Genomic DNA, 27774 nt, shown 5'->3' on the forward strand with positions numbered 1-27774 from the left:
ATAATACACTTGTTCAGTGCTGGAGCCAGCTGGGCAGGACGCATTCTAGGTCTCATGTGGCAAATTGAATGGCTTAGTGAAACCACCAGTTTTAATTTGCCCACATTATCATTACTGGCAAAGAATATAAGTTCAGCCAGCTCAAAGACACCCCCACCGCCACCCAGGGCTGCCTGATGCATATCACTTAATCCAAAAGGGCAGCAGTTCAAACCCACCAGTTGCTCATTGGAAACCTTGTACAAGGTTGCTATGAGTCAGAACCGATCCAACGGCACTTAGAACTTTAACAATCCACACGGACATGGTACCGCCAGTGTGTTAATTTATCCTTAGGGTGGTTATGGTCCTGACAGGAGATTTTTGTTGTTGTTGTTCATTAGCAGTGGGGCTGGCCTTATCCAGGAATTCACATGTGCAACACCTCCAATCTTTGGGTGCTGAGGAAGGGTGCATATTATAGTGGGTATTACTGGTGCTTGTTGGCCCATTTCATCGTTATATGCTATCATGGGTTTGAATGCTGCTGTCTTCAGAATTGTGATCCAAGAGTAGCACAGTGGGTTAAACATTAGGTTGCTGATCGAAAGGTTGGCAGTTCAAACCCGCCATGCTCCACCAGAGAAAAGATGACACTGTCCGCACACGTAAAGATACACAGCCTTGGAAACCCTAAGGAAGAATGAGGGTTCCATTGGGTCGTGGTTGCAGAGGTGGGGGGTGGGGAAGTGAGACTGTTCCCACAAACATCAGGTGGCATGAAGGGCTGAATCTTAGCTGTGGACATTGGTAACGTTTTGGGTATTAAATGAAATGAAGCTTTGGTTGTGTAGAAAAATTGACCCGAACGCCTCTTATACAGAATATGCTGAAAAGCTGGAATTGAATGAGAGAAGCTTTGGTAAATTTTTCCACGTAACCAAAGCTAAGATTCAGAATCCTTCATGTCCCCTTCATGTGATCTAAGAGCTTCCCTGGTAAGCCACCAAGATTTTGAAGAGTGTTCAGGCCCTGTCTTTGTGACTCTGTGCTTGGTAGAGCTCATGGCGCTACAGAACTCTTCATCATCATGTGAATTGTTGGCGGCAGTTGGATTTGGGACACTTCTCTTTTATCATGATCTTTATTTTTGTCATTCAACTTTACCAAGCTGGCCAATGGTTGCAGTTCCTAGAGAACTCTATTCTGTTCTTAGCAGACTCAGTTCTGCCATTCGGTACCTAGGTGTAAGCTCCAGTTATGAAAGTGTTGATGTGTGTGTGTGCGTTACTTCATTCATTGGCATTCATAAAGCTTCCAGGTGGCCAGCCCTATGCAAGAGAGAAGCCATGAGAGCAAAGAAAAGGCTAAGAACTGGGCAGTGGGATCTTCTAGAAGATGATGTGTTCTCAAAGGCAGTGTGAGACTTCATAGCGTGTTCAAAGTGGGAGTTGGTGTAATGAGCCTCCAGCACTAGCCCATAGGACACTGGACATGTCTCTGAGCCCACATTTGCCTTCATTCACACAGTGTAGGGCGGTAACCCCTACTTGTAATAGCAGGGCTGCTGGGAAGACTGTTTGGCGCTGCAACCGGTACTTGTAGCAAGAATGCTGTTGTTCATTGAGGAAATGAGTTTCAACTAATAATGCAAATATGTGGTCAAACACATTTAAATTACAGCTAATTCACCTGGGAAGCATAGGCTTTGAGAAGGGGAAGAAGATAGGGTCAGCAGAGGACCTGGCAGCAAAGGGGCAGGATTCAGGGCCCCAGAGGGCCCAGAAAGCAAAAACAGCCTTCCTCACAGGGCTCTTGATGCCTCCACCTGCCCTCTCATACCGTTCTCTGTGGAGCATCCCGCCTGTTGTCTTTGCCACTCCTGGTACTTGGCAGGTGTGTCCTTTGGTTGCTCTTCCTTCCTGTGGATGCCTGTTCAAAAACCTTCCTTCTCCATCAAGGCTTGTAGATGATTCGGGCAATGGAACACTCAGGGGTGCTGTCTGCCCTACTCTCCTGCCCTGACCCCATAGAGCAAGGCCAAATCGTGATTCCCTTCTCCCTCAAATTGAATGGCCAGAACAAGGAATGAGTCAGGGACTTCGTTCTTTCTGTAGGAAGCGCTGCCTGGATGCAACGGAGCGGCCACCTCCTACTGGAGCTTTAATTTTCATAGTAGCCTCAAGGATTCTGCAGCGCGACTGTTAAACTGGTCTCGGTGTTAGCACTAAGACAACATGTGTGTTTTTGCTCCTGGCGATGACTAATGATTTGCTTATGAAAATAATAACTGCCATTTATCTAATACCTTCCATGTGTGAGGCACTTAGTTCCTAATCTTTCCAACAACCTGTCGGGTTAGCTTGGCCTTGCAGGTGAAGAATACATGGTAAAGAATTGTTAAGGCACTTGTCCAGCGTTCACATAGCCTATGCTGACAAAGGGAGGCTCTGAATGCCTGAAAGGGGTGTGTGTGTGTGTGTGTGTGTGTGTGTTGGTTAGGAATTGGGTTTGCTTTGGTTCTTATGTAATGGCACATGGGAAAGGGTGGGTACTGCATAAATCTTTTCAAGGTTGAGAAACTCTGAAATGAAGTAAGTAAGATAGCATCCTTGAAAATGGATAGCTGTTACTTGGGACCCAGAGTCTCAGGCAGATGGTGTTTATTCATTCACCAAGACTGTTTCTAAGGAGCACGTTATGTGTGATAAGAGACGAAAACAAGTTGTACGGTATCATCTGAGTGTCTCTGCTCCTCAGTGAGAGCTCTACTTTTCCTATGAGCCTCAGGGTTCTTTGACTTCTTGGTCGCTGTGTACTGGAATGGAAGTTCTCTTAGCCATTTAAAATTCTGCCTGATTGTCCTTTCATTCCTTGTAAAATAACAGAGTGGGCTGGTGGTAGTAAAGATATGTTTTCCCCTTTAGCATCATTTAGCAGTTGAGCCATTTGAGGGCTTGTGGAGTTAAAATCGCAGTTCTTCCTGAACCTCCCCTCGTCCAAATACAGAACCTCTCTGCTAATGTGGAGCACTTGTAAGGCCTCATCTCATCGGTTGTGTTGTGTTTTCTATTCCCTGTGCAGTACCTGCAGATGAAATGGCCCCTTCTCGATGTTCCCTCCAGCACCACAGTCAAGGACACCAGGTCTCCGTCCCCTGCACACTTGGTAAGTCTGTTTCACTTTAACACACCCATGGGACACACTTCACTCACCCCATCTCCATCACCGCCTCCTGCATTTTCCCCAGAGCTGATAGGGAACCGACTGGACGGCACTTAACAACAACAACAAATCTTTATGGGAGCAGAAAGCAGAGCTGGTAGATTTGAGCTGCTAACCTTGTGGTTCACAGTCTGATTCATAACCACTACGCTACCAGAGCTCCTTACTGTAAGCCACAGAGGGAACTTTATTATAGAAAACTCCAAATATCTGTAAGAGTGGAGATAAGTGGGTAAGGAACTCACATTTTCCCTTAATCCACACACCCTGTCCCATCATAGTTTGTTGTTTTGAAGGCAAATTTTATACATGTTTCATCTATCGCATGACCTTTTAAGGTACTCTGATAATCATTGTCTAGAGCCCGGTTGAGGAGAATGGAGATACAGGTAGAAAGATAATAATGGCTCAGTGAGTCTGTATGATTTCCAGGAATCATGAGCCCTAGCTAGTTTTGTCCTGTAGAGTAATGTCTTGTAGAGTCCTCAGATAATTACCACTGCCATCCACTGGGAGAAAGATGAGGCTTTCTACTCCCGTAAGGATTTACACCCTCGGAAACCCTGTACAGGGTCGCTATGGGTCGGAACCGACTCGACGGCACTTAACAACAACAACAAATCCACTGGGAGAAGGGATAGAAAGCGTGATTCCACACAGTTCTTAGGAAAGGCTGAGCACCTAAGAATCAGCTGTCCAGCCCAGACTGCCCCTGAGAAACATGGTCATCTTGATGCAGGTCCTGTGGCGTGATACCTCGTCATGTTGTGAGCATCCCATTAAACCAAGCACATAGATCCCAGACTGCCAAAGCCAGGACTCCTGTTTAAGATAGAGTTGTGCAGCACGTGGTGCCCTCTAGTGGTGGGAGTCGATCATGACAGAGAAGCTGTGATCCCACATCAACCACCAAGCTTGTCTCCTCTCCCAGCACATCCATCTCATTCATAGTTACAAATCCTTGCTCTTTTCAATGTCTACCTGCCTCTCACCCATCCTGTGGCATCTCTCTGTCCTCTCTCTCCACATCAGCTACCTCTGTATATTGTCTAAAATGTTCATTTACTTTTAAAGAAATCCTGGTTTAGCGCTATAGGAAAAGCTCTAATTTGTAAGGTCAATTTGAACCACAAGGTTGGTTTGAACCTCAAGGCCAGTGGTTCAAGATCGCCAGTCCCTCCTTGGAAACCTATAAAGGTGTTACTATGAGTTATAACTGACTCAGCATCACTTAGCCACAACTTATAAAAGCAGTGCTTTCCCTCCTGAGTTTCTGGGTGGTGTAAATGGTTAATGCACTCAAATGGTTGGCTGCTAACCTAAAAGCTAGAGGTTTGAGTTCATCCCTAGGAGCCTCAGAAGAAAGACCTGGCAAGCTACTTTTGAACCAGGTAGAGCATCATTTCCTCAACAGCAACTGGTTACTAGATTCCCCTGCAAAAGTAACACATGTATTCTGAGTTTCTAGTTCTTCCTATTGCTCACAGCCATTCATCTTTGAAAAATAAAAGTAAAAAACTTGTGTCTGACCTTCTTCCTGTGAGTATTCTCTTCAAGTCCCACTAAGTGCAGTCATTTTTTTCCAATACTTTTTCTCAGCACATGTGACATCGAACCGAATTTACTGCTTCCTGCTTCCTGCCGTTCTCTTCACTACATCTCTGCTGCTGTTCAGATATTTCTTCTGAGGCCTCTGAGTCTGAACTTCCCATTTTCTTTCTAGTTTCTTTTTCTCAAGTAAATCAGCTAAATCCCTGTACTTACTATTTCTGTGTAAGTGATATGAAATTCCTAAACTCTCAACAAGGTTCTTTAGCTCCTTCTGCCAAGCAAACATTGCAATTGTGTGCTCTGCAAATAATAGCTCAGCCTTGTGATGGAGCAGGGCCGACTTAGACTGAGGGCAGAGCTGCATGAACTGGAGACACCAAAAGGATAATTCTGCAGTTAACTGTATGTAGTTGGCCCTCCGTATCCTTGGATTTCCCATGCTTGAATTCAGCCAACTGAGCATCAAAAATATTTGAGTCAAAGTAATCCCTCTAAGGCTAAGAGGGAGCTTAATGTGCTGTTTACATAGCATTTACATTGTGTTTGTTATTCAAAGCAATCCAGTGATGATTGCATGATGGTGAATGGAGAAAAGATTGAAGTTGTCAAAAACTTCATTTTGTTTGGGTCTACAGTCAGCATTCCTGGAAGCAGCAGTCAAGAAATCAAATGATGTATATTGCATTAGGCAAATCTGCTGCATAAGACCTCTTTAAGTATTCAAGAACAAAGATACCAGTTTGAGGACTAAGGTGCACCCAACCCAAGTCATGGTATTTTTCAGTTACCTCATGTTCAGTTGCCTCATAGGAACCGTGGTAGCTCCTTAAGATAAGCACAGGGCTGTGAGCCACAAGGTACGTGGTTCAAACCCGCCAGCCAGTCCATGGGAAAAAGATGAGCCTTTCTACTCCTGCGAAGTTTTAAAAGCCCCAGAAACTGTGTATACGGTTGCTAAGAGTTGGAACCCACTCAAAAACAGCATCTACATGTGAAAGTTGGGCAGTGAATAAGAAGACCATAGATGCATTGATCCATTTGAGTTCTGGAGTTGGAGGAGAATATTAAAAATACCATGGACTGCCAGAAGAACAGACAACCCTATGTTGAAATAAGAATGCTCCAGAATGCTCCTTAGAAAGAAGGCAGGATGATGAGACTTGGTGTCTCACATTTCGGATATGTTATCAGGAGGAACCAGTCCTTGGAGAGGAACATTATGCTTGGTAAAGTGAAGGGTCAGCAAAAAAAGGGAAGATTGTCACAATGGCAGCAACTGTGGGCTCAGCATGTGTGACCCGGCAATGTCTCTTTCTGCTGTACATAGGGTTGCTCTGAGTTAGAGCAGACTCAAAGCCACTTACCTACAACAAAGATGATTTAAAGTATATGGGGAATAGATTATATAAATACTGCATCATTTTATCTAAGGGACTTGAGCATTCTAGGATTCTGGTGTTGCAGGATGGTGGTGTCTGATAGTCCCACTTTTTGTTGTTATGTGCCATGGAGTCGGTTCTGACTCATAGTGACCCTGTACAGGGTTTCCGAGGCTGTAAATCTTTACGGGAGCAGAAAGCCTTGTCTTTCCCCAGCGGAACAGCTGGTAGTTTCGAACTGCTGTCCTTGAGGTTCACAGCCCGATTTGTAACCACTTCGCTACCAAAACTCCTTGATAGCTCCTTTAGCAGTGACTGTTATCAGACTTTGTATTCCAGTAGAGAAAAAAGAACTGGCCTCAAGCGAAATAAGCTTGTGGGAGAAGACCTCCTCTTTAGTCTCAGGGGATCTCATTCCAATGTCTGAGATACACATTTGCTGTAGGCGCCAACCCTGAGATTGCTAGAGAGGGCAGCGGATGTGTGAAGAAACCATATGATGTAACTGGGTTTGAACCCAACTCCAACGCTTGGCTATTGGTGCAGCTCCAGGCACATGGCCTCCCGTCTCGTTATCAGGTTCCCCTTCTATAAAGTGGAGATTGTTGTTATAGTTAAGTAGTAGCGTTGTGAGAGGATGCTCTGGGTAATGTTTTGAGCTGTAAGATCAGTTTGAGGCTCAAGCTCATAAACTGCTCCTTGGTAACCCTATATAGGGTCGCTGTGGGTCAGAACCAACTTGATGGCACTTAACAACAACAAAAAAATGCCCTTCAAATAAGGCCCTTTTGAGACTCCTGGTGTGGTGCTGTAGGGTCAGCTCTGGACTGCGAACCACACAGTCGACAGTTCAAACCCACTAGCTGCTCCTCAGAAACTCTACACAGTGTCACTATGAGTTGGAAGCAACTTGACAGCACTTAACAACAACAAAATAAAGTAAGGCCTTAGTTGCTATTTGCTTACTACCTTCACCTCCACCAGAGGCCCACACCACCCCCACTGTTATTAAGAGATTAGAGACAGAAACAACAATTAGAATACTGTTTAATTACCAAATCTAGGAGAGGATGTTTGGGCCTGAATTAGGTGCCAGAACAAATGGACAGATAATGAGTCTGTAGGATTTAGTTTCTAATCCCCCAAAGCTATGACTTAATTGGTCTGGGGTTGGCCTGGTATGTATGTTTTAGAGGTTTCTGTTTTGTTTTTTAAGATTCTAAGGTGCATCAGAGTTGAGAAAGCACTGCCTTCATCAACTGTGAGAGGCAAAGGGGAAGGAGTTGCTGAAGACCATCCCTCTCGGGGTGCTCATTTCCTAGCGAGGTAGAGGTGTGAGTAGGGGCTGCAAGTTTGAGGATGTGTTCATGGAGGTTTGGGGCCAGTTCTTTTATTTTAGAATCATGAGTAAAGCATTTTAAGATGGGGGTTGCCTTGGGGGGGACAGTGAAAGGAGCTGCCCACCTACTTGCTCGCTCTGTACCAAGTCCAGGGAAGAGTTTGGGGGTCTGGATGATGGCTGTTGGTTTCCACTCATGTGGACTCATTGTGGCAGGAGAATACTTAGGTCTTTCTCCTACAGAGACTACCCACTTTTAGCTTCACAGCCAAGCGCTCAGATGTTGGAGCAACTGGCTGGCTGTGTGCTGTAGAGTCGGTTCTGCCTCATAGCGGCCCTGTACAGGGTTTCTAAGGCTGTAAATCTTTATGGGAGCAGAAAGCCTCATCTTTCTCCTGCGGAACAGATGGTAGTTTCCAACTGCTGACCTTGAGGTTCGCAGCCGTATTCGTAACCACTATGCTACCAGAGCAACCAGGACTCCTTAAATATGATTACAACTTGGATTTGGCACTTTCAAAGCAAGCTCTAAAGCATTTTATAGGTAACTGTTTGCATTGTCAGGTCTTTTTTATCTCATTATAATTATTGTCGGGGACCCCCTTACCACAGCCCCTCATGCCTGGCCTTACCTTCCCATAAATCCCTCCCTGGAGCACTTTTCCCAACCACAATATGTGCTTCCAAAATATAACCAGGACAAAGATATGACTCACTTATGTTTTCATCACATTTGTTTACTACATAGTAGGTACTCAAAGAGCTTTTCATCCAATCCCTCTTATTCAGGACTTTTTTTTTGTTTTGTTTTTAGTTTTAAAACCATAATCAATACGTGTACTATGTAGAAAATTTTGAAAATCCCTAAAGGCACAGAAAAAGATCTCTATTCCGACAGCCCATAATCATATAATGTGATTTAGCATTTCCTTGTCTGTGTTTGCATAGACCTGTGAACTTGATTTCTACCAGGGACCAAACGGCTCCCTGTCCCAGGATATACGTAATTAATGCAACTCTGTCTCTCAGGCAGGTGAGTCTACAGGCCCCAGATGGGGATATGCAGAGTGTTCATTCAGAAATAAGATGTAGACAACAAATCTAGACAAAGATGTTGCAAAGACAAAAACAGCAACCAGCTTTGATCTCTGCTTTTCTGTCCCCATTCCCCTACCTTCACCTATCCATGGTACCCAGTCATCAACTTGCGTCTCTGGGTATAAATCTATTCTAGATATATCATATAAGTGGGGTCATATAGTATTGGTCCTTTCACTAAGCATATTTTCAAGGTTTATCCATGCTATAGCATATATGAGAATTTCATATCTTACTATGGCTGAATAATAGTCTATAATATGTGTTTTTGTTGTGTTGGTTCCCACCCATTAGCGACACTGTGTAGGATTTCCAAGGAGTGCCTGGTGAGTTTGAACCACTGACCTTGCAGTTTAAACCCACCTTGAGGTCAAGTGCTTATTATCCAGCCCACACCAGGACTCCATAATATATGATCGTATGGATAAATCACATTTGTCTATCCTTTCATTTCTCAGTGGACACAGCTTGTTTCCACATTTTGGTAACTCTGACTAGTGCTTCAGTGAGCATCACAGTGTTCCACCAAATTTTTGTACAGATGTTGCATCATTTTACAGGTTATAGTGCCCCCAGCAGTGGGTGAGGCTTCCTGTTTGTTCATTTCCTCACTAACACTTGTTCTTCTCACTCATGTGGTATAGGTGTGTGTGTATGTGCTTTTATTTATATATATATATATATATATGTTGTTGTTATGTGCCGTGGAGTCGGTTCCGACTCATAGAGACCCTGTACAGGGTTTCCGAGGCTTTTAATCTTTATGGGAGCAGAGAGCCTCATCTTTCTCCCGCGGAACAGCTTTTAGTTTTGAACTGCTGACCCTGAGGATTGCAGCCTGATTCGTAACCACTACGCTACCAGAGCTCCATATATGTGTGTGTGTGTGTGTGTGTGTGTGTGTGTATGTGTGTATGTATTTTTTTGCTGTTATTAAGCGCTGTCAAGTCAGTATAAGGTTTCTAAGCACCACACCAGTTATCCGTGTGTGTGTATAAAACAGACAATTCTAACAGATAAGAAGTAGGAACTTTTGTGGTTTTAATTTGCCTGTCCCTAATCATTCATGATCTTAAGCATCTTTTTCTTGTATTTAATTATCATTTGTATATCTTCTTTATATAGAGAAACATTTATCCAAGTTATGAGAGTTCTTTTTAAATTCTGGCTATTCACCCCTTAACAGATACATGATTTCCAACTATTTCCTTCCATTCTATATTTTTCTGGATAATACCCTTGGACACATCAGAGTTTTTGCTTTAATAAAGTCCAGTTTATCTAATTTTTTCTTTTGTCGCTCATGCTTTTGATATCTCGTCTAAGAATCCATTGTCACAGGCAAGGTCCTGAAGATGTACCCTAAACATTTTATGAGTGTATTTACTGACTCTAAATTTTATCACACTTGTAATCCATGAACACACAGATGTGTTTGCTTTTTATTTGACATATATTAATATATTTACATAAATTATTCCCAGTTTTTGTATTTGTGTTCGTTGAACATTATTCCAATTCAGATAAAGAACCATTTCATTGCCTCCATAAGCTTCCCTGTCCCCCTTTCTAGTCAGCTCCTTCCTACACCCCTAAAATGCACAGCAGAATGAAATGCTGCCCTCCCAGTCCTGCACCTGTCTCACAACTGTTACATTTGGGCCAACACATCTCTTTGGTGGTCTTTACTCTTCTTCGCTGACCCTCCATTGTACCCGGCATGATGTCCTGCAGACTGGCCTCTCTTGCTAGTAGATATATTTGTTCTTTTGGCAGATGAATATGAGGCAATTAGAAATACCATGACTTGTGATAGGCACACCTTACTTCTCAAACTGGCATATTTTGCTCTTTTACACTTGAGTGTCTTTGACAATACCCTAATTAAAATGCACTCGTTCTTCATTTGATCAGCTGTTTTGTAGACATTCCCTTACTTTTGGTTTGTGTGCTGTTTCCTCAAGATTGTTGTTGTTAAGTCGAGTCGATTCCAACCTATAGCGACCCTGTATAGGGCTTCCAAGGAGCATTTGGTGGGCTTGAACTACCGACATTGCAGTTCAAAAAACTTTGTATTCGTCATGACCCATTAGCCCACAGCACCATACCAGGACTCCTTTTCTCAAGATTAGGTTCACATTTTTGGTTTTTGGTGGGATCACCACTGAACTGATGCCTCAAACCAGGAGGCTGATGGTGTCCATGTGTCTCAATATTGGTGATGTGTGCTTTCGTCATTTAGTTAAAGTTCCTATTTTTGTTCCACGTAAAGGTACGATTTTCCATTTATAATTAATAAGTGCTGTTTGATAAAGAATGCTGCCTTTTGTGTATCTTTTCTGAAAACAGCCCTTGGAGTCTCCAGTAATCAAGGGGCCTTTGTTTTCTAAAATAGCCAGGCAGCACGTTAACATGTGTAAACGTGTATAGACTGCACAGACCCCACCCTGCCAGCAAATCTCAGGAAGGGAGGAGGCATGTTAGAATGAGTCATATATATGTATCAAGGCTCCAGTTGTGCTTATACATTGAGGCCCCAGTCACTTATAGGGGACCCTGAGCCTCGGAGATCTCTTGGGCTTCTTGGCCTGGTAGAAACATCTATGTCCAGTAGAGGGCACTTCGAGGCCCTCATGACAATGGAAGCATTAACTGCTGATATCACTCTGGAAGTACCATGTGGAAGATGGAGATAATGTGTTACCTTCATGTTTAATAAATTAGCCTTTTTGTTAAGTGCCGTCGAGTCAATTCCGACCCATAGCGACCCTGCATAAGGTTTCCAAGGAGCTGTTATGAACATAGGTACTTTATAGGGAAAGACTCTGAAACTTTGTGAATATCCATGTGTCTTCAGATCTTCACCCACCGGTTTCAGCAGACATCATGCCTTCTGCTCATTTCTGCTATTGAAGTTCCACTTCTTTGAAATTCTTACTTGGCTCTCAACTGAAGAATTGATAAACAAATTGTGGTACATACGTACAATGGAATATTTATGTTACTTTGAAGAGTAACAAGGCAGCTGCAAGCCACTGCATAACATGGATGAACCTTGAGGACATTATGTTGAGTGAAATTAGTCAGTCACAAAAGGAGAAATACTGCATAGGACCACTACTGTCAATGCTTAGAAAAAGAATCCATACTAAAGGGAGGTGGGGATTCTTTGCTGGTTACTGGGATGTTGGAGCTTGGTGGAGGGGAGTAAATGTGGAGCACAGGGCAGGGAATAGACACAGGATAGTTTGGGTGCTAGGGAGGGGGCAGTATACTAGAGGGGGGAAGGGAATGGAAGAACAAAGTGGATGGGAGAACAACTAGGCAGGTTTGCATGGGCTAAGTGGGATAGGTAAATAATGATGTACGCACAACCTTGGAACAACAGGGCTCTGGGCTACAGGGATTGAGACATGGTTGGAAGGGAGGAAATAATGTTAAGGTGCTTGGCTGACTTTTGAATCTTTGTTTCCCTTGCATACCATTATAAAATAGACACTTGAGGGGGAGAAAGAGGAATAGCCAGAAGTATCACCATAGAAAGCTTGTAAGTCTGTCTTTTGCCTATAACTGATTGTTGTTGTTATGAGCCATGGAGTCAGTTCCGACTCACAGTGACCCTGTACAGGGTTTCTTAGGCTGTAAATCTTTATGGGAGCAGAAAACCTCATCTTTCTGCTACAGAATAGCTGGTAGTTTCGAACTGCTGACCTTGGGGTTCACAGCCCAATTCGTAACCAGTATGCTACCTAAAATGGGGCTACAATGTGCCTAGTGAAGGAGGCTTCCAACGGAGCCTCTGTGTTACATAAGACCATAGGTGGAATCCTAAACCTCATCCAGAATCTTCAGAGGTGGGAAATTTCCACTTGAAAAAACAAGCTGACTAGCCTGGAGTGGCTAGAAGAACAGAAGATACTTCTTGATAGAACCAACTGATAACTACAAGAATAAGCAAGTTGCTTGTCCAAGAGACAGCAAGGCAAGTGGTCGGGTCCCCTCAGAGCAAACCCCTTTCCAAGACAAAGATTCAATGGGAATATACATACTCTCAGATTGGTGACCATGTTCATCACCAATAAGGAGAAGTGAGGGGAAAACAGCAATAAAGCATCATGCTAAAAAACCCTACAATGTTCAGTAGACTCCTGTGAACCTGGGTGGAGACCTGGTTGGCCAGCAGTGTCACAAGACCTGGGGACTCTTGAGCCCAGAGTCAGTGACATAGCCACAGAGGACTAGAGTGGAGAGTGAAGCATCCAGCTGATAAGAAGAGAGGGCATGTGCACAAGAAGACCCACACTTGCAGATGTACCCACTTGACCTGGCTTCAGTGACTGGATGATCAGAGCTCAATTAGAAGAGGAAAAAAGAGTAATCTGATACAATTTGATGAACTTAACCTATACCTATGGATGCAGTAGCTCAAAAGAGAGAACAAATCTTTATAGCAAGGATCATTCCCACCCCCTCCATACAGAGTAGACAGGGACGGGCAACTTGGACATTAGCTACCAAAAGGGGGCGGGGGTTACAAAGGCAAGAAGTGACTGGCTTACAAGCTTTCAAGAGGGAACCTAGATCCAGAGGGCATGGAGGAAGGTAGAATCTCCAGAGTAGTATCCAATATGTCTAGCTGGGGCTGATGAAAGGAAATGTGGATAGGTCTCTTGTGTTACAGTAGTGAATAATTGTTACCAGGACTGATTGTAAGAGTTGGAAATTGTAAAGGTAGACGTTTTGTAGCAAGCAGCGTAGTGATTGACTTTGCAGTCTCAATTGGAGATCCCTGAGACCATCAAGGGAGAAGAGCAGAGAGCAGGACCCTACCCAGAGAAGCAATGACGCCAGAGATGGAGCAGCTGGGGACTCTAGACCCATAGAGAGAGGGGGGCTGTGTGCTGAGGACCGGGGGGGCAGGCTTGTAGGGTATATACCCTTTGGTTGGTTGATGATGCATGGAGGGCAATGAAGCCATATATGATAGGATGAATATAAAACCAATGTTCTCCCATGTAAACTATCACATAATTCACAATCAAACTTTTTTTTTAAAAAAAGCAGTCTAGTAGGAAAGGAATAAAAATTTTAAGTTAACCTCAGGATTGTCTTTTTCAATCCTGAGTGCTCACAAACAGTGGAAACTTCCTGATAAGGAAATATTCATTTTATGTCCAGTCCAACTTGTCAAAGTATGCCACTGCCTAGGAGAAGAACTTGAAGGTACATTCTAGTTCCCACAGCATTTTCTCTCTGCTGTTCCCAAAAAATCTTCAGGGCAGAGACATCTGATTGATGATCACATCTTTGACAGCTTCCAGCAGCTCAGAAGGTATTTGGTGTTGTGATGCAGGCACCCCTTGGTCCTTTGAGCTACAGGCGAAGTGTTGTTATTAAATGCCTTTCAGTCTGTTCTGACTCATAGCAACCTTGTATAAGGTTTCTAAGAAGCAGCTGAAGGGTTTGAACTGCCAGCCTTACGGTTAGCAGAGCAGTGCTTCTTCTATGGAGCCACACCAGGAATCTACAGGTGAGAGAAAAACAAAACATTCTCTATATATTTCAGTCTAAAGATATAGCAAGAAACGAACCTTTATTTCATAGAATGCAAATATACCCTCGTGGTATAGTATCAGCAGTATAAACCACCAGCTGCTCCGTGAGAGAAAGATAAGAGTGCTCCAGTGAAGATTTGCAGCTTCGTAAACCCTTCTTGGCAGTGCTGCCCTATAGGGTCGCTCTAAGTCCAGCCAGTGGGTGGGTGTAGAATGTAAGGAATGCTGGGGGATATATTGGTTGTGCCTCATGTTGAGGGGGATCGTTCAACAAGGTTTCACTTATTTGCTGGCTCCCAGAATATTGGAGCACAGTGTACTTCTGAGTTCACTACATGGATTTATAGATCACTTGGTTTTAACTAAAATAAACTCAAGGAAACGTACAGGTTGCTTGGAAAGAGGCTTTTAAGAAACATTAAAATGAAAATACTTCTTTAAAAAGAATCTATCAAAACTGATTTTTTTTTTTTTTTAATTGGTTGGGGCTTCTTGTTGTTAAGTGCCATGGAATCAGTTCCAACTCCCAGGGACTCCATTATAATGTTTTCGAGGCTATAAATCTCTATGGAACTAGAATGCCTTATCTTTCGTTTGTGGAACGGCTGGTGGGCTCGAACTGCTAATCTTGTGGTTCGCAGTTCAGTGTTTATCGTATGTGTGTGATCATAAAGTTTCAGAGGGTCCTGGCCTGATGGATTAATCTCCTGTCCCAGACTTTAGACACAGAGTACCGCTGAATGTTGTAGCTGGAGGCAGAAGTCCTTAGTCTCATGCCAGCCCCTCACTTAGACGTCAGGCAATCCCTGCTCCCTTTAATGGGCTGTGTTGTAAGAATACCACCGGTTTTCTTTGCCTGGAAACCCTGCTTTTAGGCAGTCTCTTGGAAACACAGTGATAGAATACACTAGAACAGATGTCTTAAAAATCACAACCCAGCAAACGGGTCCTGCCGCTCCTCAGAAACCCTTTACAGGGATGCTTTGGGTTGGAACCGACCTGACAGTACTTGACAACAGCACCAGTCTAGTAAAACTCTTGTGTTTTACCTCGCAGTCTGTATGGCAGGTCTGTAACTATTTTGTGAACAGTGATATAAATACTAGGCTCATCTGTGTCGGAGCCATAATCCCTTCTTCTGATCTCTGAAATCCAGAAGAAAAGAGAATCCATGAACTACAGAAGTCAGAGACTGAAGGCTTTAGACTTGACTGCTGGAACCATTGGGAGGCTGTGTGTAGTAGGCTTGACTTTAAATGTCAACATAAGTTCAGAAGAGTGAGCAAGCACACATTGCTTCCTCAGAGATTAGGAATTTAAAAAAAAAAAAGTGTTTTGTCTTAAAGTAGCTCTAGAAATAGACTGAATAGCACCTGGGCTGGTAAACCGGTGAGTCTGAGTGAGGGAACAGGAGAATTGAGGTCTGAGATGGTCTTCTTTGGATAAATCTGGATGTGACTCCTTTGCCAAATACCTGTGCCTTTGTTTGCACATGTTGTGTGGACTGTGGTTGACCTCTGAAAGATGTGGAGTGATTCCCTACATGTCTAACCCCTGGCCTGAGTATGCTGTTGACATCATACTTGAGCGCAGCTGCCGCCAGACAGCCCCAAGAGAGAGTTCCTGCTTATCAGCCCAGAGGCCACATCATCTTCCCATACTCTTCAGGGAACAGCTCACCTTCCCTTCACCTTTCCATCCCAGTCCATTTTCTGGCTAGTGATACTACCTAATGGGACCAGAAGTCACTCACAGAGCATTTAATTGATTGCATTAAATCACATTTCATTGGTTTTGACTTAACTCTACCACCCATTCAATGCTGTCAGCCACCTTCTGCTGAAGCCAGACTCAACACATGGGCAGTCAACATTTCATATCACCATTAACTGTTAGAAGATGTTGTTGAGTGCTGTGAAGTAGGTACCAATTCATAACTACCCTGTATAGCAGGTGTGGGGAATATTCGTCCCTCTGGCTATGTAAGACCCATAAAATCACTTGGTCTGGCTCTGCCAAGGCAGTCCCCATTCTCACCATCCCATTCAGGGTGAGTTAAATGCTTGACCAAATATAGCAGGTTTAAATTTTTAAGTTGATTATTTCGTATGGCCCACAAATGATGGTGTAAATATCCAAATGGCCCTTGGCAGAAAAAAGGTTCCCCACCCCTGCTGTATGGAGACCTGGTGTAGCTCTGTAGTTTAAGCACTTGACCACTAGGTTGGTTTGAACCACAGGGTTGGCTGTTAGAACTCACCATCTGCTCTTCAGAACCCCTATCAAGGGTTGTGCTATAAGGTGGAACCTACCTGATGGCACTTAACAACAACATGCAACCTCTGCTGAACAGATGAGGAGCGACTGATGGGTTTGAACCACAGATCTTACAGTTAACAGTCTAGTGCTTATCCTACAGCACTACACCAAGATGGATATCCAAAAAAAAGATGCCCAGTAAGTTGGAATGAATGGCGATATCGCAGACAATAGTTGCTGGGTTAAGACAGTTTGATTGTTTTCATTATACTTTTTCATGCATATATAAAATTTGTATCCTGTATATTTTTAAGTAGGAGCAGTTCTACTCTGTCCTAGAGGCTAGCTATGAATCAGAATTGACTGGATAGGATGGGAACAATAAAGATAGAGTCGCCCACTCAAGGATACCCACTGCTTACTTACACTTTGGTTTGCTTCTACTTTGTCTTTGAAAAAATTAAAATTTGTATCTCTTTAAAATAGCAAACATTCTTTGTAATTTGTTTACCATTTATTATCAGTATTGTATTAATTCCATTATTTTATAAAACTGAAGATGCCCCTTTAGACAATGTTGTTTCCAGGGAATGGCAGTACTTCATTTAAATGCAGTGGGGAGTTCCTGGAAATAGGATCTTAAAGTAAAACGTTTATGCTTTTATTTGTACAATGTGTTCCTGTATGCAGAAATATCTTCCAAAACACTTGAACGTCATTTCAGAACCTATGATGGAATGACAAATGTCCCAACCAGGGGAGGCGATAGAAAGTTGTTCCTACTCTAGTACATTTTCACCCAGCACCACTTGGCGGCTGGGATTTGAATGATCTGGATTCTCTGCCTCACATTTGTGGATCTGGAAGCAGCACAACTGGGTTTGAGGCCTACTTATATTTGTTGCCATGGGGTCGATTCTGACTTGCAGCACCCTTGGAAGGCAGAGTAGCAAACTGCCCATAGGGCTGCAGCTGTTCATCTCTGGTAGCACAGCTAGATTTGAACCGCCGAGGTTTTGGTTAGTAGCAGAGCATTTAGCCACTGTGCTACCAGGGCTGTTTCCTCTCTGCATGGCCTCCTAAAACTGAAACAAGGCTATCAGCATGAAGTTACCTAGGAAATAAGCAGATAGAGGTTTGCATTTTGGGCACATAATTGGCATCATATGAAAGGGGAAAGGGGTTGGTTCGTGGGGTCTATGCAATGAAAAATACAAGTAGGAGGGCATCTGTTTGGAGTGCTAGTCTCAGGGCTGCCTAAAGATCATTTCTTCTCCCCCCATAATTCAGTTATCTTATTATTCAAAGATGGAAGAAACTGTCCTTTCAATCTTAGGGAGGCAGGGAGTACAAGAGAAACACTCTGGGTTTTATTATTGTTGTTAAGTGCTGTCAAGTTAATTACAACCCATAGTGACCCTGTATAGGGTTTCCAAGGAGAAGCTGGTGAGCTTGAACCACCAACCTTGCAGTTGAAATGACTTTGCAGTCTGACACATTAGCCCACATCAGGACTCAATAAATTGTAGTTATTTTTGTAACAAATATTCTTACTGTTGAGTCAGATTAGGTTAAAACCAAACTATACTTCCTAGAATTAGAAAACTGTGTTTTCTAATTCTAGCAAGTATAGTTTGTTTGTTTTTACCATTTTAACAGCTCTGTGGGAATGCCAGTCTTTTCTTTTTCTTAGTTATACAAATGATGATACTGTTAAGTGCCAGCTCATAAGTACCTTGTATAGGGATTCTGAGGAGCAGCTGGTGGGTTTGAGCCACTGAACTTTTGATTAGCAGTCCAGTGCTTACCTTACAGTGCCATACCAGGAGTCCTATTTGACATCTCTGAAATCAGGTTGCATCATTGAAATGCCAGTCTTTTTGTTTTCTTAGTTGTGATACAAATAGTGTTACTATTAAAGTGCTAGCTCATGAGTACTCTGCATAGGGATTCTGAAGAGCAGCTGCTGGGTTTGAACTGCCACCCTTGCAGTTAGCGGTTCCGTGAACCTCAAATCCAATGCTGTTTTCAGTCAGATGAAATGCCATTTAGGGCAGCAGAGCGTGTACAGTGCTACACGAAGAAGTGTTTTCAGTGTTCTCGGGTTGTATCTGTGTCTAAATAATAGCTGGCTAGGCTAAGTTATCAAATGTTAGATTACTCATAGCCCCAGTCTCCCACTTCAGTGTCTTCACACTGCCACCCACGTGGCACTGAATCACTTTTGACCCTAACAACCCAGAATTGAGCTCCACTGGGGTAGCACTCTGTCCTTCCCTGCCTGTCAGACCCTGTGGGTTCAGTAAGCCACTAGAATGACTCACAGAACTCATGAAAATGATGACCTATACTTAAACCCATTTATTATAACCAGAAGGGATACAAACATAAAGATACATTGAGTAAGGTCTGGGAGAGGTCCCAGCAGGGGACATCCTGTATCTCCAAGGACTTGCCACACTCTTTCCTTGTGTTCCTGGTGTTCTTGACAAGAAGCCACAAAGAGAGCAATGTAAGGTCCTGGATCTTCTAGTCATTGGAACCTCAGTGGCTACACGTGCCCCACCCCACTTTCTGAAGTTGGTTGGCCAGGTCCGTACCTGGGCCTGAGATGCTTCTACTTGTGTAACTTTTTTTTTTTTTTTTAAAAACCACAAAAGCATCTTAATTGCTCAGATTATTTTCAGAAACCAGCTTAAAATAGTAAACCAAGCTCCTTTCTGCCCAGAATTTGTGACATTCAAACCTATGACATGTGAGGTTGGCTGGAGACAATTCCCCCAATGGCTCTGTGTCACCACATATGTAAACTTGAGAGCTGCTCCTTCTTTGAAGTTGATTTGGAAAGTATGTGTTGGGTCTTTTTTTAAATCCACTGAGCTTGCACAGAGCACAGGTTTCATTTCCCGTAGCCAGTAGCTCCACACAGTTGATGTGCAGTGAATGCCCATGGGTTGTTCTGGAGAGGCCATGTCAGAGGGTGAGTGCAATCTCTTTAGTGCTCCTGGTTCCTCCTTGCTGTGGGGACTACTGCCTTCTCTCACAGGGCTGTAATGAAGACTGAATGGGATATTACATGGACAATGCCAGGCACGGATTAGATCCCATCCATGATGACTGATGTTACTCTCCATCTCGTTGACAGCTGTCTTTCCTCTGTGTCTTCCAGTCTAATAAAGTTCCTGTCGTCCAGCACCCGCATCACATGCACCCGCTGACACCCCTCATCACCTACAGCAATGACCACTTCTCCCCTGGCTCCCCTCCCACACACCTCTCCCCAGAGATTGATCCAAAGACAGGTGAGTCACCTGCCGCTCCGGCTACCCCTACCATGTGGTGTTCCTGCAAGGTGGGCACGCTTTCCTTTCCAGCGGATGTAATAACAGCCCTCAAATTAGGCAGACTTGGTTCAAATCATGTCTACAACTCTCATGAGCCTATGACTTTGCCCAGCAACTAGCCTCTTGAGTGTCTTCATTTCACCTGTGCCTTTTCTGTAGCTTCTCCATCATGGGGTCGCTGTGGAAATAAGAGGAAATTAAATGGGTGCGGAGAGCCCTTGGTCCACAGTGCCCGGCTCCCAGTTATAAGCCTTTGATGTTGCTCTGTCACCATTTCTTCCTGCTTTGGAATTTCTAAACAGGCGGAAAAATCTCTTCTAATTTTCCATTGACTTTGCAGTTAGCATAGCTGCAGGCTCTGCCTCCTAAACTGGAACCCCGTTGGCCTAATCTGACTTAAGAAATGGCCTTCCAACCTCCAGACCATGTCAGGGTGGAGGACCATCCAATCTGATGCTTTTTCAAGGTGTTAAGGTGGGACCAGCAAACAGTCTGACACATCTCTTTTTGGAAGCAGGAATCCCCCGGCCCCCTCACCCATCCGAGCTGTCACCATATTACCCACTCTCACCTGGAGCTGTCGGACAAATCCCCCACCCCCTCGGCTGGCTCGTCCCACAGTAAGGAAATGTGTAGCCTTTCTTACCCTTATCCCTTCTTAATGCTCAGCTCTGCATCCCAGGGGCAGGTTTCTCCTGTTCTTCCTGTCAGTGTCCTGACCCTTCTATCTTACCTTTTCTCCTAAACCCACTCTCAGTCCCCATCCTGGATCTTCCCATTTTCACTAAAATGCTGACTGGTTTTACTTGCTCTTGGTCCACAGGCAAGGACAGCCCATGTACTCCCTGCCTCCTGGTGGCTTCCGGCACTCTTATCCTGCCCTCGCCATGAATGCCTCCATGTCCAGGTGAGTCCAGGATTAGGGCCAGTGCCAGGGATGTTTGTCTCCTTAGTGATATCACCATTTTGACCATCAGGTGACCTTCTCTTGCCAGTTAATGCAGAGGCAGAAGCTCAGTTTCCTCCCCCCTCTCTTTGATGAGGTGCCTTCTCATACATGTGTCCCAGCCCCCAGGTTGAAATGGAGACCACAAACCAGTGTTTTCCCATCGCTAAGAGAAGAGTTTCCAAGCTCAGTCCTAATGCCATGTCCCTTCTGCGGACTAGACTTTATACGTCACAGAGACATTTGGGGCACACTCACGTCCCACTGAAACCAGAGAACTGGGAGATTGGCTTTTTGTTGGACAATGAAAGGAAATTTCTGCCTCAGGAGCCAACTCTGCCTGACCCATAGTATCTCCAGTGACAGAGTGGAGTCCACAGCATCGCCCCTAGCTCCCCATTGTGGTGTTGTACACTGCTCTGACCCCACACACCTTTTGTGTTTTTCCTTGTGGCTGTTTCTGGCACCAGGTATAGCACACTTCATATTTGTGGGGAGAGGGGAGAGTTACTTGGTGCCTCCTTAGTCTGTTTTTATAGAGGACATTGAATGACTTCCCATTCATCAAGCTCTGGTATGTTGTTCTTAAATACTCTCGATTCATTTCCAAATCATACTGACCCTATATAGGGTTTCCCAGTAGCTGCTGGTGGGTTTGAATTGCCGACCTTGTGGTCAGCAGTCTGGTGCTGTCCCTTCAGCGCCACCCCTGGACTCCTAAGCTCTCACATAGCAGAGTTGCTTTCATGCATCTGCTAGACACCAGCCATGGCCTCTTGTGGATACCAAGCAATTCAGCCCAAATCCCTCTTTTCATTTTTGTTTCCACTTTGTACACAGCTTGGTTTCCAGTCGGTTCTCCCCTCACATGGTGGCTCCAGCCCATCATGGTCTGCCCACCTCAGGGATCCCCCACCCCGCCATTGTCTCCCCCATTGTCAAACAGGAGCCAGCACCCCCCAGTCTGAGCCCAGCAGTGAGTGCGTAAGTATCCAGCCACCTGGAATGGGGGTGCAAAGCAAGGGTGCCGTTTTGAACTGGGGGTTACGGGAACGTGGGGGTGGAGATGAAATATATGGTCCATGTCAGAGCAGCAGGTACTGTTTTCCCATTTAGCCGGCAGTTCAGCAGCCTCCGTCCCTCCCTCCTGTCTTCCCCTTTTGGCCTCCTGTGTACCCATCCTTCCAGAGATATTGGGTTTCTTTTCTCCATCAGGGAGAGTTTTAGGTTTTGAGGGCCAAAAGAGAACCTGAAAAAGCTTTGAGCTCCATTCCCTATAACAGACACTGAAGGTGGTGAGGCCCAGAAAGGAGAAAACACATTTGTCAGGCCCTGTGGCTGTCTGGATGCAGAGCTGAGACCAGCACCCAGGCTGGTGTTGTATCCATTGTGTCCTGAAGGTGACAGGCACACCTGAGTCAGTGCTTTGTGGCCAAGGAGATTCCCTCCTGTTTTCATCCTACCGCATCTCATGTCTGTCACCTGCCACCAGTGTGTGTGTACCTGCACAAGAAAAGGTACCTCTCTGCTGCCACCGCCTCCCTCTGTTCTCTGTCAGGAAATGGCACAGTGTATGGCTGTGAGGTCATTGAGAAGTTGGGCACTACTCGTGGAAAGATGATCAGGTGCTGCAGTCATAGGACAATTCCAGCTCGTGTTCAGGCAGTCATCTCCTTACCTGGGGACCATCGGGCTTCACCCCTCAATGAGAGACTAGCATAGGTGAGTTCCATGATGGCTGTGCCCGGCTAACTGGTAGCATGTTACTTCCCAGGAAATCCCCAGTGACGGTGAAAAAGGAGGAGGAAAAGAAGCCCCATGTGAAGAAGCCTCTCAATGCCTTCATGTTGTATATGAAGGAGATGAGGGCCAAGGTCGTGGCCGAGTGCACCCTGAAGGAAAGCGCAGCCATTAACCAAATCCTGGGAAGAAAGGTAGGATCTGCCCTCGCCTTCCCTTCCTCCCTCCCTCCCGGACGGATGGCGTCAGGAACGCCTGGATTTCTGGCTCCATGCCATCCATCTCTGACCCTCTCTCTCTCAGTGGCACAACCTGTCTCGAGAAGAACAGGCCAAGTACTATGAGCTGGCACGGAAGGAACGGCAGCTTCACTCCCAGCTCTACCCAACCTGGTCAGCCCGGGATAACTATGTAAGTGCCCACTCTGGGCAGGGTCACTGAAACCCCAAGAGAAAGGAGGGAGGAGGAAGTGGATCCCATACATCCCTCTACAGATATGACTTGTAGGACCGGGGAGACGTTTATATTTCTTTAGGAATTCAGGAAAGTATTTAGATTCTCAGGAGGCCAACAAGGAAATGGCTTCAGTATCCAAGGGCAGACTTAAATTTGTGCCTTTCCCGTCTGAACTGGACTCAGTCTTGGCCACAATACACTGAGTGATGTGAACCATGTTCTGGCTCTGATGATAAGGATGTCTAGCCAAGGGTTCCTGCCATGGGACTCAAAGGCCTCAGAGGGCATCTACTAGATATATTTTTGTATGTATGTCATTTGCTGCTTTTTTCTGTGTTGAGGGTTTATAGCTACATCAGATTCTCACAGAGACCTAGAACTCCCTCCTCAAAAAGGATCACAACTACTGATTTAGGGGCAAGATATAAGGAGCCTTGGTAGCACTGTGGGTTAGACATTGGGCTTAAAACTGCAAGGTTGGCAATTCAAAACCGTTGGGAGAAAGATGAGATTGCTCCCAAAAGAGTTACTGCCTCAGAAATTCTATGTAGGGTCCCTAATGAATCAGAATCAACTTCATAGCAGTGGGTTTGGTGTCGGGAGAGAGAAGGAAAAACTAATGTGAAGGACAATGAAAGGCTGAGTCTTTGATCTGAAGCATTATCCATCTTCTCTCCTCCTTATCCGGCTGTCCCCACTCCCACCGCCACCCCAGAAAAGCTGTCCCTGGTTACCGCTTCCTTTGGTCATATTTTTCAGGGGAAGAAAAAGAAGAGGAAGAGAGAAAAGCAGCTGTCCCACACACAATCACAACAGCAAGCCCACGAGGCAGAGGGTGAGTGTCTTGGAAGACATGGCTTCTTGTAGTTCTCCTTCTGTCTGGATACATGTCTCTAATAGTTGCCATTTTCAGGGCCTCTGCCTTATAGACAGCTTCTCTGTGTATGTATTTATACTCAAGTAGATGTTATATGAGGAAGCTTCTGAAAATGGAATTGAAAAACAATGAAATTTTTCTGTAAACTTTTGAAACCCCTTCATACTCTCCTCTTTTTGGAATGGACCAGTTAGAGACTGAGATGTTTAGGAAATTTTCTGGTAGAGGTAGGATTTGATCCAGGACTTGGTCAATTCAAAACCTGGCCACTTCTCTGTACAGTTGAGTCACATCTTACGCAGCAGTTAGATTCCAAAGTGAATGCAAAATGTAAAAACCAAATCGAGTTGAACTGATCCTTGACGTTCCCTGAGGAAGGCACCACACTAGGCTGATTGTCCCACCACCTCTCCAAATTTCCTCCAGTGTTCCTTTGGTTGAACACCAAGAAATAGTTTGTGGTTGTGCCAGAAATATGTACTGTACTTTTTTCCAGTGAAATCACCTCACAGACAACTCTGTGACAAACCTTTAGAAACTGAGACCCTCAAAAAACAGACCTGGTTTACATGTCCCATCCATTCCAGACACACACACAAGGAGCCGCAGAGCTTGTCGGGCTGCTTGCTCCATTGAGAGTGCTTTATACCTTTTTTTCCCCTATCTACACATGAATACATATAAGCCAGATATAGGTGTGATACAAAATTTCCTGTGTACCAAGCTGCTTCAGCTTAGCAGGTGCTGTCCTCTCTATGACTGTACCAGAAGCCATGGGTTTTAAAGCATCCCAAAAGTGAGGATGTAGGACAGAAAGATGATAAAATGACAGACTGAGCTCTTTTTCCTCCAGTCACATACTGTGTAGATCTATGTCAATTATGGCATTTCCCCTTATTTATGTATTAGGTGTTCTGTGAATGCAGCTTAAAGCCTTAGAGGAAACGATAGGTTCTCAGTTCTCTCCCCCCATAAGCTTTCCTGTAATGACAAAATGCAGGCATATAGCAGGTGTCTGTCTTCTGTTTGTAAGCAATTTTGTGTAAAAGGTATGACTTATGTTTCTGTCATCTGTTGCTGCATGATAAATTATTTCAAAACCTAATAACTCAGAACAGCAGCAGCCATACTCGTATATTAATAATCTCTCACGACTCTGTGGGTTGACTGGGCTCTGCAGGTTGATTCTTCTGCTCCACATGGTGCAGGTAGGCTCCGCTGGGCTAGCACATCCAGCATGGCTTACTGACATAGTTGGAACTTGCTTCTTATCCAGAGCTATTCTTCAGTGTCCACTGAGTTTCCACCTGCTCACTATTCTTATATTATTTCTCTTAGGTACTCTGGCCTCTAAGAGCAAGAAGCCATGTGTTCAGTACCTGCCTCCTGAGAAGCCTTGTGACAGCCCTGCCTCCTCCCATGGTAGCATGCTGGACTCCCCTGCTACCCCCTCTGCTGCCTTGGCCTCACCTGCTGCCCCTGCTGCTACCCACTCGGAGCAAGCTCAGCCTCTCTCCCTCACCACCAAGCCAGAAACCCGGGCCCAGCTGGCTCTCCATTCAGCTGCCTTCCTGTCAGCCAAGGCTGCAGCCACTTCCTCTAGCCAGATGGGCAGCCAGCCCCCTCTGCTCTCCCGGCCCCTCCCTCTGGGGTCTATGCCCACAGCTCTGTTGACTTCTCCCCCTTCCTTCCCCGCCACGCTCCATGCCCACCAGGCCCTCCCAGTACTACAGGCTCAGCCCCTTTCCTTGGTCACCAAGTCTGCCCACTAGGCTGCCCCTTGACCTATTCAGGTTGTCAAGCGACTCATCAAGTAATAATGATTCAGAAGAAAAAAAGGAAACTTTATTGGTCAATATTTGACCACTCTGGACTGTTCCGTAAAGTGACTGGTAACAACAGCACTTTACATTTTGTAGATGTAACCAGTAGCTGATCTTAAGGCTTTTTTAAAAAACAAAACAAAACAACAACAATAAAAAAAAAAAAACTGAGTGAGAAGAACTGAAAAAGCAGTGTTTCATGCTTCCTGTATGTGCTGTAGAGGAGCCCTGGTGATGCAGTAGTTAAAGCATTCAGCTGCTAATCAAAAGGTCAGTGGTTTGAACCCACCAGCTGCTCCAAGGGAGAAAGATGAGGCAGTCTGCTTCCGTATAGATTGACAGCCTTGGAAACCCTATGGGGCAGTTCTACTCTGCTCTGTAGGGTTGCTGCGAGTCAGCAGACGGCCACATGTACTGTGGTGTATGGACCTGGGCAGAAAACACCTTCCTCTCTACCTCCTCTCTTTTTTGCCCTCCTCCCTCTTTCATTATCCCCTACCTGCCCCAGCTGCTCCCCGTCAGTCAGCATGTGTGCCATGGCTGTCGTGTCTAATGTGGTACCTCATCAAGATCCCATTCCTATGCGTTTCCTATTCCTTAGCCAGCACCATGGGCTCTGCCCCTCTGCTGCGTCCTCTGCCCTCTGCCCAGTGTAAAGCCCTCACCGTGTGAGAAGACATCTCTGCCTGATTTGCTTCCACCACTATATCCTGTTTCCCTCACTTGGACCTAACCCCTCAGCCTCCAACTTTTGGTGGGGAAAGAGGTCTTCTGCAATGGTTCTCCCCTGCATTTAAAGGGACTTAAGGTGCCTGCCACTTCCTCACTGAAGAATTCTGAGTTCCAACCCCTTAACCATCAAAATTGCCCCCTCCCAGCCCCAGGGTGGCAGACTTGTCACCTGGACCAGTGGTAGTACAATCTGCCAAAGTTGTCAAGCTCCTCTTCACCTTGACCCGCCCCCGCCCCCCCATCACCTCCCATGCTTCTTCTGTGGGTATTTTTTGTTTTGTTTTGTTTTTATGGGTTTTGTTTTTGTTTTTGTTTTTTTGGAGCAATTTAAACTCTCAGTTGTTTATTTTCACAAAAGAAAATAAAATTGCAGTTGCAAGACATTTTCTGAGTATTTCTTTAGTCCTTTTGTTGAATCACCTCAGCTGCTTCATACCAAGCCCTATGCTAGCTTTTTGCCGGCATACAAAAGAGGATTGGCAGTTATGGAGGGGAGGATATGAAACATGCCAGACACAAATGGGAAAGTTCAACTCAGCTTCCAGTCTTGAAAGTACGTGGACCAATCAAATACTGATGAGTGATGTGTGTAGGAGGGAGATTTTTTTCAATGTTTGTAGTTGATTTAAAGCATCTCAACACCTGGATCCGGTTCTGCTTACGTTTCAGACACACCTTTGTCTGCTTATGATCACAAAGATCTCAGGCCATTGTGGGTTTACATTAACTGTACCCAGAGAATTTATTCTTTGTCCTCAGTTCTGATCTCTAAAAACAAACCTTGGAATTTAAGAGTCTTCAATAAGACTCCATACTACACCCTTAGTGAGGTATGATAGGACGTCCCTGGGATGGGGACTGGCCAGGTCAGAAAGAATCACCCTGAGAAGTAGAATGACCTCAGGGGAGAGTGTTTGGAGTTTGTATTATGTAATGAGATACCCCCATTGAAAGCTCTGGATGTGGGAGCTCCGTGGGCTCCCTGGTTGGAGAAAGACTGGTGTATGTGGAACATAGCACACGCTTTGGGACATGAAAGCTTCATGTTGGAACCTTCCAGACTGAACCCTATGTGTCTCTTCCCTTGTATCCTTTTCTTGCTATCATAAACTGTAACTATAAGTATAGCTCATTCCCTGAGTTCTGTGAGTTGCTCTAGTGAATTACTGAACTTGAAGAGTGGGAGTCAGCAGGTGAGAGTGAGGGAGCTGAACTTACAGCTGGTATCCTTGTTGGGGAGAGGGAAATCTCAGAATTGGTAACCACATCAGACAGGAGGGGTAGTTGGTAAACCCTGAATTTGTAGTCCACAAGTCAAAAGTGAGTGTGTTTTGTGGGCTCCCAAACTGGCTGGCATTTGTACTCTTGGGCCAATTTGACATTCTGAAGGATTGTCTTAATGACTTGTGAGGTCTGACTCGCTCCAGATGAATCAAAAGATAAAAAATGCTACTTAGACTGCTAGTGTCCA

The 27774-nt window shown here is 44.8% G+C and overlaps 1 protein-coding gene across 1 annotated transcript in view; it reads left to right on the forward strand.

Annotated features, from left to right (window-relative positions):
• Positions 1-25790, forward strand: part of TCF7L1 (transcription factor 7-like 1 (T-cell specific, HMG-box)) — a 174320-nt gene extending 148530 nt beyond the window's left edge. Inside the window, exons 4-12 of the mRNA XM_006866590.1 lie at positions 3064-3147; positions 19555-19687; positions 20247-20349; positions 20553-20636; positions 21516-21659; positions 22450-22609; positions 22719-22826; positions 23631-23706; positions 25087-25790. Of these exons, the coding sequence (XP_006866652.1) occupies positions 3064-3147; positions 19555-19687; positions 20247-20349; positions 20553-20636; positions 21516-21659; positions 22450-22609; positions 22719-22826; positions 23631-23706; positions 25087-25520 (1326 nt within the window). The 3' untranslated portion in view covers positions 25521-25790. The remainder of the gene's footprint in view (positions 1-3063; positions 3148-19554; positions 19688-20246; positions 20350-20552; positions 20637-21515; positions 21660-22449; positions 22610-22718; positions 22827-23630; positions 23707-25086) is intronic.
• The last annotated feature ends 1984 nt before the right edge of the window (positions 25791-27774 follow it).

Source organism: Chrysochloris asiatica, unplaced genomic scaffold (genome assembly GCF_000296735.1).
Source record: "Chrysochloris asiatica unplaced genomic scaffold, ChrAsi1.0 scaffold00093, whole genome shotgun sequence".
In the NCBI taxonomy this organism is placed as follows: domain Eukaryota; kingdom Metazoa; phylum Chordata; class Mammalia; order Afrosoricida; family Chrysochloridae; genus Chrysochloris; species Chrysochloris asiatica.